General features: G+C 38.4%; 1 protein-coding gene across 1 annotated transcript; it reads left to right on the top strand.

Moving 5' to 3' along the window:
• The first annotated feature begins 663 nt into the window (after positions 1–663).
• Positions 664–9124, top strand: LOC101854011 (splicing factor 3B subunit 6). The gene is made up of 4 exons (XM_035969105.1): positions 664–687; positions 1918–2036; positions 4107–4245; positions 8731–9124. Exons 1-4 carry the CDS (start codon positions 664–666, stop codon positions 8818–8820), a joined length of 372 nt encoding a protein of 123 aa, XP_035824998.1. The 3' UTR covers positions 8821–9124.
• Positions 9125–9738: the final 614 nt, after the last annotated feature.

Consider the following 9738-nt stretch of genomic DNA (forward strand, 5'->3'; position numbering starts at 1 on the left):
AAAAAAATTCATAACTTTTGAACCGATAGAGATATTAAAAAAATTTAAACTGTTTTATGCTAGTTAGACCACCCTCTATCACACCAGACACACAGCAGGCATCTACAACTATTTTAAATTTTTTATCAAACTGCCTAATTATAGTTTCCAGGGGGGCAAGCCCCCCTGAACCCCCCCACCCCACTGTTGGTATGATACACGGTGGTCCACCAAAGTTAAATCCCCTGCCCACTCTCAACCACCACCACCTCTCGCTCACCTCGCCTCGCCAGTCGCCGCTGACTTCGCTATGCGTGCGCGAAGTCGCCCGCGGAACTACCTTTTATCCGCACGCCGCACGCAGAGTACTATGAGTGCGTAGTTAGGCTAGGCGTGCGTAGTAATCACGGGCCGAGACGGGTGGTCCGGTAAAGTACAATCCAGCCTTGTTGACCAAGGCTGTTTTGCTATGCCCGCCTTCTCCATCCGTAAACTCAGTTGCATTCAGACCACCGCTGCATTGTGTTTCACGCTAGATCTAGAATCTAGATAGTAATCCTGTGCCTGTGCTGTTTGCCTCATTCACATTGAGTTTGAGTTTGAACGACCGTAGCGTGCCTCTGCACCAATGGTGGATGATTCAGGGTGCCGTGAACGTAGCCTGCAAACTACGTTCACGGTGCCATGAACGTAGCTACTGCATCTAAAGTAAACTTTCTATGTCACATCATCTTCTAATATAATAATCTTATCATAGATCTAGGGCCACCTCTATTCTCACCCGGGGTGAGAATAGCGCAGGCGAGTCTTTTGGCTATTCTCACCCGGTGGGTGTTCACCGTTATAGCCTAGGCCAACCAGTGAAGTGTTCACCCTGAACCACAGAATTCTACTGTGATAAATAACAGAATTATAGAATTCTGTGCTATGAACAAACGTGATACTGTGATAACAGAATTATGGAATTCTGTGCTATGAACAAACGTTCTAGATCTATTACTACTGTTAGTGTTAGCCTAAAAGCGTGCAATTTTGTCTGTGGGCAGTGGAGAGAGAGAGAAGAGGAGTAGCGCGAGAACTTCCGGGCAAAACAAAATGGCGACCATATCTAGATCTAGTAGTCGAGGGGGCTCTTTGGAAAGGCCGCGGCTATTCGGACTCGAGTCTAAATAGCCTTCCGTGGCTATTCAGGCTCGAAACTCCAATGCGCAATCAAAGGGTGTGAAGCGGACAGATGCCATTCTCGACCTTGGTCTTCCTCAGTTTCTACGACCTGGCCTTTTTTAACATTCGCAGATCACCACTAGTCTAGATTTACTACTTCCTAGGGCGCGCTGGGTGATGAAGGATGATTATGATAGAACACTTAGAAAGGGGGAGGTGGATGTAGACGGGAAAAAAATTCCAACAAAAAGGGGGGTGAAGGGCGGTTCGCCCCCCCCTACTAAAGTACTAAAGTCACAAAAATAATACATAGATCTAGGTCTAGCTAGGCCTAATTCCTGCAGGTGGTCTGCTATTCTTCAATTTTACCTACGATTTGGTTGCCAAAATTTTCGACACACTCGCACGCACACACTCTCACCCACACACACACACTCACACACACAGGCCACTCCATTCGCAATTATTATGAGTAAATCTCAAGAACGGAAATCGCTTTCAGAGAAATAGAGTTCAAGTTTTTTCCCCAAGCGTTCAGAGAAATAGAGCCGAAATAGAGGGAAATAAAACAGGGAATTGAAATCCTTTTGTTGGTGTGACACAGGAATTGCCTGTTAAAATGGCCTCTGTAGTTGGATCCAAATGAAATTGGTAAAATATCAGAAGATGGTATCGAACAAAGAAACTATATTTCTTGTTTTGATTTCTTTTTATGGTTTGTTCTTGATGTTTTATTTACCAAGTGTTCAAATGTTTTCTTTGGTGTTGTTACAGGTGCGCCTACCCCCTGAAGTGAACAGAATTTTGTATGTGAAGAATTTACCATACAAAATAACTGCAGAAGAGATGTACGATATATTTGGCAAATATGGAGCCATTCGACAGATACGATTGTAAGTATAGTTTTGGTTGGTTGATGAATTTTTTTCCTCCCTTGTTCAGTGGCCATCAGCATTGATTTTGATTTTTGTTGTTGCTCAGGTCCCGAAAGATGATCTGATCTTACAAGCCACTCTGGTGTTTGATCTGTAGGTTGATCTATCAGTAAGTTTTTAAAAAGATTATTTTAGATTTCAAGTTGGTGCTTGGCCTTCATAAGTTGAATTTATATTATGAGAGTGTGTGCTGTGTTTGTAAAAAGTGCAAATGATACCTGTTTTAGTAATGAGATTTGAGTGGTGTATTGTCACCAAGAGGATAGGAAGGTCTGAAATGTGCAAAATGGAAGGTCATGTAAGTGTATATCGGGGCTGAGAATTGTCCGTCTAAAATTGCAACACCGCCGTCCGCTCATCCGAACACCTCTTCCACCTTTTTTCCGAGTTTCGTATTATAATAATATTGTAGTGAGAATAAAAAAACGAATAAGTGTGTTTTCATGTATTTATTGCCTCAGGCTCACATATTCTTGAAAATAGTGACATGCTAATTCAAATAACTAAATCATTGAAAATAAAATTTTGCTCCACAAAATTTTTAAAACACTGAAAATGACCGTTCACAGATGTGTGAATCCTGTGAATAATTTTTTTTTAAATCTCAAGAATAATGTATGTGCAATGTATAATAATGCTATATGTTCTTTTTGACAGTATTTGGGTACTTATTATTATTTTTCTCTAAAATTAGGGTAACAAATAAGACCTCAAACCGTACCAAAATAACCAGATTTAGCTAATTTATGCCTCGGTTTGTTTTGTTTTTTTAATTTCCCGGGGGGGGGGGGGGGGGCATGCACCCTGACCCCCCCTAGTTTTCAGCCTTTTTTTGTGGTATGCCATTTTCAGCCCTGGTATATTATTATTGTGCAGCCAATGTTTTCAGTCTGTACACATTTATTATCTACAAATATAAATTTATGGGGCTAATCGTATCAACTTTCAAAAGCCTTTAGTTTCATGTCTTCAAAATAAAGGGCCTTTTTTTTTTTTTTCGGTTTCTTGTGGACGTATGTAATACTACAAGGAACTAATTTTGCATGCATTTTTAAGTTTCAAGTCCTGGAAGCGTTCGAATTACGATTGAATCTGCTACAGTGGCAATGACAGCCATCTGCACAAACAACCACTCTCTCTATAAACACACACCCACACACCCATGTATGGTGTGTTTTAAATTTTAAAATTTCTTTATATTATTATAATGACATTGTCTAAGGAACCCCTGTCTTACTAAGATAAGCACTTTTCTCCTCACCAGTGGTTGGTCCTTGTCCTCATGTTTGACTGTATTTTAGGTCTTTCTTAGATATTTTTTCATTGGAAAAGCACAGGCAGCTTTCATATCTTTAGATAGGATTTGGAAGACCAGAGATATCTCACTTCAAACAAAGCTGAGGATTTTCAATTCAAACGTGAAGTCGGTCCTGTTGTATGGACGTGAGACATGGAACGCATCACAGACATGCATAAAGAGGATCCAGGTTTTCTTGAACAGGTGTCTAAGAAAGTTACTGAGGATCAGATGAACAGACAGGGTCACCAATGTGGAAGTGTTGAGGAAAACAAGACAGATCCCAGTCAGAGATGAGATAGGAAGAAGGCGGTGGCAATGGATTGGACATACTCTCAGGAAGTCAGGCAGCTGCATAACAAAGAAAGTTTTGGATTGGAACCCACAGGGCAAGAGATCAAGAGGAAGACCTCGTGGAACCTGGAGAAGAATCACAGAAATCGATGTACAGAAAAGTAGGAAGACATGGAATAACATCAAGAGGATAGCCCGGGATAGAGAAAGGTGGAAGGTGTTTGTCCGTGGCCTATACCCTGGTGCAGGGTGAGAAAGGCAATGATGATGATGATTTGATATTTTTTCATGGTCTTATGCTGTGTAAGGGGGTCCTAAAGCTTGGAATAGAATTATTAGCTTTTAGAAGGGTGTAAAACTCAAAACAGAAACCACCCTAAAATTTTGTTGACTATTCTCAAAACAAAAATCTAACCCAATTATTTTGTTCTTTTCAGGGGCAATACACCAGAAACAAAAGGCACAGCTTTTGTGGTCTACGAAGACATCTTTGAGGCCAAGAACGCGTGCGACCACCTGTCGGGTTTCAACGTGTGTAACAGATACCTGGTTGTTCTCTACTACCAGTCCACCAGGGTAAGATGCTGCCTTCCCATCGGAGCATAGTTTTGGAATTTGTTAACCGTGCTGTGTGGTGGACAAGTGTGATGTATGCAGATGGAGGGATGTTGTACAGTTGTTGGGTTGTTGTTGTTTTTTTTTTGGGGGGGGGGGTTGTTTTTTTTGTAGCATACACAAGAAACATGACATGTCAAGCTGTCTTAAGTCAATGAGCCGTGGCCTGTATGGAATCGCAGTGCTAGCTCCCTCATCATCATCCAGTGCCAGATCAGCGACAGACTTCGGCGATCATGTTTCTCCATTCATACCTTTGCTCGGATCCTCTCAAAAAAAGCTACGTTTCCCTGATCTTTCCCTGTTACCCATTTGTTTAGGTTCCACAAGTAGATTGTTCTGGGCTTATCCCTGCCTAGTTTGCCTTTAATTTTTCCAGTGAGAGCTAGATGTTCAAGACCCTTGTGTCTATTCACAAAAACTAACTAACATACAGGCTATTTTCCAATTTTTTTTCCAAACAATTCACCGGAATGTAAATATTAACCCTTAAAACCATATACTGGTGGTTACCGCTGACGGCGTACTTTCCTTTACCGCTGGTCAACTTCATCGTTTAATTCCTAGTGCTAGAAACAAGGGATGTAACTCCAGATGACTCTGTTGCGAGCAGAAAGTATCAATAATGTCATAAGAGCAGTTCTACACCAAAAGTTTAGAATCTTTGTGAGTTAAAAAAAAGATTAATGGCTCTTCGCTGCCAGGCGGCAAAATTTTTGGCATTTTTGTTCTTGAACCAGACCTTGATATATCAATAAATATGACTGTTGAAGACGATTGCAATGTTTCGCATAACATCGATGATGATTTTGACGATACTGGAAGTGGCAGGGATCACCACTGGGGCTGCCAGAGGCTAGATCTACGACTGGTTCTAATGATGCTTTGACTGAAATGGAGTCAGGGATGACACACAAGATTTACTCATATTTGATTGAATCCCAAAAAACAGTGTTTTCACCTTTTCCCCTTTTGTCCAGACTGTGCATTCATATGTACATAACATTTTCAAACTTCAGTAAAATCTAACAACAGTTAAAGACACAGTGAATAAAATAATGAACTAACCTGATTTTTTTCTAGTATCTCGATTTTAATTCGGGATTCTGGGGAGTTATGAAAAAGAGAATTCAGAGTTTTAAGGGTTAAGCTACTGACTTAATATTTGGCTCTAACATAATGATACATTTCTCTTCTTTATAATACTTTTAACTGTACTAAGTTATCAGTAAAAAAAAATGTTTGACTACTTCACTTATTAAAATTTTGGAAAAACTTTCCAGCTCACTGATTGTGACAGAAAATAACAACAAAAATGAACTACATTTGTAACACAAAAATATGAGGACTAGCCGAAGAAGAAGTGCTGCACTCACGTACGTCTTTTTGGGTCCTCACGACACCTCGCGTCTAGTCATGTGAATGAAATCACCGATATGAAATAAAGGGGAGGGCACGACTTTTTTCGCGGAGCACTTCAATTGTGCGTTGCAGTATATTTTCAGCCTTATTACTTAAGTCAAGAATTTTTCTTAATAATAAGAGAAGTGAAAAGACGTTGGGCCTTTTGTAGGTCACAAAAGTGAAAGTAGTTTTTTATCTAAACTACTGCTTTTCAGAAGTATTCTGTATTTTCAGTTTGAAAAATGATTCAACTAAAGCTTTGTACAAAAATTACAATGCATTTTCGATCATCATTTTGAGAAAAATGAGAAACCCCTCTCCTACCTATGTTAGGGATCAGAGCCAGGCCAATGTGATGTTAATGTAACTCTTTATTCTGAAACTGTAGCTTCACAGGGTTGTAGTACCATTAAAAAATTTTCAGGTGAACAGAACTTCTCTCTAAAACCAGGCTTAATATGCTGTATGGGATTTTTCTTTGTTGAAAAGAATCTGTGTTTGTTAAAATAAAGAATTTGAGCTTCATATACAAGGATCAAGAGAGACTAAATTCTGATCGGAAGAAGAAGGCTATATCGGTCAAATGGAGGTAGTACCTGGCAGAAGGTACAACGATGAACTCAAATGAGGCACTGGCCAGGACCCTGAATCAAGTTTCGTGTTAAAAAAAGTTATCTCCAATTCTCCATTTTACATATGAGCATTGGCATTCCTTCAAGTTTAAGAAAACATTTGTGTGTCTCTTTGTATTTTTGGGGTAGCAATTGGTTTTTTATCATTCAAAATATTTAATATCATTCAGTCTGGCTGCTCGTACATTTTTAATTTTACATTGTATTGCATAGCTTTGTACATCATGGTGCCTACCAAACACTGGGTTCCTTTGGACATTTCTTGAACAATGAGAATTATATGAATGCAAGGATTGCAAAACTTCAAAATTTAGTTTAAATTAAGTTAAAATAATTAATGTGTTATTCAAGAAGTCATGTTAACACCAGTATAATCTATTCTAATTGAGACTGAAGTTGCTGTGTTCTAGTTCTATTGTGAAGCAATGCTAAAAAGATGTCTATTTGGTGTTTTCTTCTTGTGCTCAACTGAACATGTACTTTGTAACTGCTTTCTTGCCATAGTCAAAGGCTCTTTAATGTAAATGAATCTTTAATTTTGGTTTTAATCATTGCATTATATTGTTTTTATTGTCTCTAAAACTACTAGGTGAAGTGTGGTTTTATTTCTCTGTCAGTAATTTTGGGATAGGGCAAAACTAGGAGATTGTGTTGAAGAATGGTATCAAAGAAATAAAGAGCTACCAATACAGGACAAAGCTGTTTTACTGTAGAACAATGTGCTTTCGTTTTATTGATGTGTGCACTGTAAAGAGAGAACTGGACATTGTACCTGTTCTTTTAAAAGTAGTGTGTTAGCATTTATCAGTGTCAGAGTTTGTCGTCTCTTCCTTTACCGACCGAAGAGTTCTTCTTTCTGTGGGTTATTGTCCCTTTCCTTCTTATTCTGTGGTTGTTTGAGTAGAGCATTTTTTCTATATACTCCTTTATGTGTACACTTAAAACTGTTTCAATCTTTTATTTCTGTCATTTGGTACAGAAAAAAATATCATTGAGTGTGAATGCAACTATCTCTTGATCATCAAACTAAATTTCTATTGTAGATATATACATTACATTTTCTGAGCTTGTGATGAAGTATTTCTTCTTTTGTTTCTTTTTTTTTTGTTATACTCTTGTCTGATCATTTTACTGATTTTCTATTCTGTCAATCTGCCTTGTATTTCTGTAGTCCACCTGGTCCTTTTTCTTTTTTCTTTTTTTTTTTTTTTTTTTTTTTTTTTGCTTTTTAAAGTTAAAGCTCAAATATGGGTGGTAGGCAGGTGCTCTGGTGTAATTTGCTCCTTCTTTTCTGTCAAACATCACATCTATTGTCCTTGTCCTCCCCTCCTTCTTTTATGAGTTTGTTATTCTCATGTAATACCTCTATTCTTTGGCACTCATATTACCTTCTTGCATTGCCAGTGCCGCAAATAAACTTCTATCGTTCTTATCTTCCCTTCTTTTTTTGTCTTACTTTGTTACTCTCTTGTAACACCTAATCTTCGGCACTAATGTGACCTAATTCTGTTCCAAGTGCCGTAAAACACTTACTAAAACAAAGAAAGGAAGGTCGTTGTATTTTCAAAAGCTTGACCTGATGACTGATGAGAATGATACTGTTACTGTTTAATCTCACTGATGTTTAAAAAAAAAAAAATGCCATTAATATCTGATTTTCACTGTACATCGAATTCGAAGAGATTCATGTGTGCCCATTCTTCTTCACTTTGTTGGTGGTTACTCAGTTACTATTTCTGAGAGTGGGTGGTTAGCAGGTACTCTGGTGTGGTTTGTTCCTCTCCTACTTTCCTATCAAACATCTATCATCTTTATCTGTCCTTTTAAAAAAATTTGTATGTTAATCTCTAGTGAAACGTCTAATCTTTGTTACTTATAACTTGTGTATATGACCTGCTTGTGTCGTAAGCACCATAAAACTCATATATACAGGGGGGAAAAAACTGTCTCTAGAAAGAAGTGAAAGGGTGAAACAAGATCATTTGAAATGAATGAAAGCCTTGGTTCAGTGGTGGCTCGTGCTCCTCTTTTTGTAGTCAAAGCGTTGGATTATCTGATGATATTATTATATATATGGTTGCCATTGGCTCAGATGCTGAGATGACATTTGTTATGCAAGGTACCTAGGTTCAGATCTCTTGAGAATGTTTCTTTGTACCTGGAATGTCAGTAGAGTGTAGTGTGGGGGGGGGGGGGGGGGGTTTGATCTCAGCAATTGCTCTTAAAAATAGGTGCATGTTTGTGACTTAATTTGAAATGTTAATCAAAAACTTTTAGCAATGGGTATCATCCTTGCAAATGTACAAATTATATACCCAAGGTTTACTTCAATTTTATAGTCAGAAACTTGTTTCACAAATATTGGAGCAGATACTTTTAATCTTTTTTTTTTCTTCTTCATGCTTTTCAGGCGTTCAAGAAGACAGACACAGAGAAGAAGAAACAGGAACTGGACCAGATGAAGAGTAAATACGGGTTGGCCACGCCGGAGAATAAGTGATCCAGTCCCCTCATACTACTGTCCACCTGTACATAGACTTGTCATTTCATCACTTCATACATCTTGTACCATTTTTTTGCACTGATTGTCATGATGTCACATTCTAAATTACTAAAATGTGTTGATATCTGAAGAGGGGAAGGGGGAATCTCTTCTTTTTTTTTTTTTTTAATCACATTTTTGTTATCCTCACCCGTTTTTAATGAGATAGCACACGAAAGGAAGAACGCAAATCACAAGTTTAATTTCATGTGCCCAATGTCTCATTTTTGTTGATGTGATGTAATAAATGATTGTTAATTTACTCTCTTGTTTTGCTTTGTGTGGTTTTTCTTGTTTTGTTTTGATGGCTGATGTCTTGTGTGATCTCTCCTCTCCACCTCTGTGGTTTTAATCTTTATCATCAGCCTTTCTCGCCTGTGTGGGAGTATAAGGCCGATCTTCCATAGGATTAAGGATGGCACACTGCGTGAAAACAAAAGTTGGCACAAGATTTAAGAATACAGCCTTACATGGGACACAGCGGTAACAAAAACTGCGTGTGTTAAAAAAGTCAACTTGTTCACTTTTTATTAGGTGTGTGACACTACAGGTGAACTCGAGATAGACGACAACAAGAAGAAAGCTTATGAGAGCCAGGACTAAATTTTCTTCTACAGAAATTGGATCCCACCAATTACAACCCACGGGTTCTAGATGTGGAAGCACTAGTGTCTTGACATCTTCATGAGTTTTGTATGATATTCTTAGATGGTTGAAGAATAATTTGTCATCTTTACGTGTCATCAAAGAGCAGAAAGCTCTTTAAAACTCTCCTCTTGTGCTCCTCAAAAGAAAATGTTCACAGCACCACATGGTGCACTTTTTCCTCCTCTTCTTTGTATTTATTAGCAATGCCAGCGCAATCAAAGTATCTTC

The sequence above is a fragment of the Aplysia californica genome, unplaced genomic scaffold (assembly GCF_000002075.1).
Source record: "Aplysia californica isolate F4 #8 unplaced genomic scaffold, AplCal3.0 scaffold00117, whole genome shotgun sequence".
In the NCBI taxonomy this organism is placed as follows: Eukaryota; Metazoa; Mollusca; class Gastropoda; order Aplysiida; family Aplysiidae; genus Aplysia; species Aplysia californica.

What these genes read in the sequence shown, in the direction of transcription:
- LOC101854011 (XM_035969105.1), top strand. Translation starts at nt 664, where the DNA reads ATGAACGTAGCTACTGCATCTAAA. An exon ending in GCCATTCGACAGATACGATT is followed by an intron (nt 2,037 to 4,106) that starts GTAAGTATAGTT and finishes TGTTCTTTTCAG; the next exon opens with GGGCAATACACCAGAAACAA. An exon ending in TCTACTACCAGTCCACCAGG is followed by an intron (nt 4,246 to 8,730) that starts GTAAGATGCTGC and finishes CATGCTTTTCAG; the next exon opens with GCGTTCAAGAAGACAGACAC.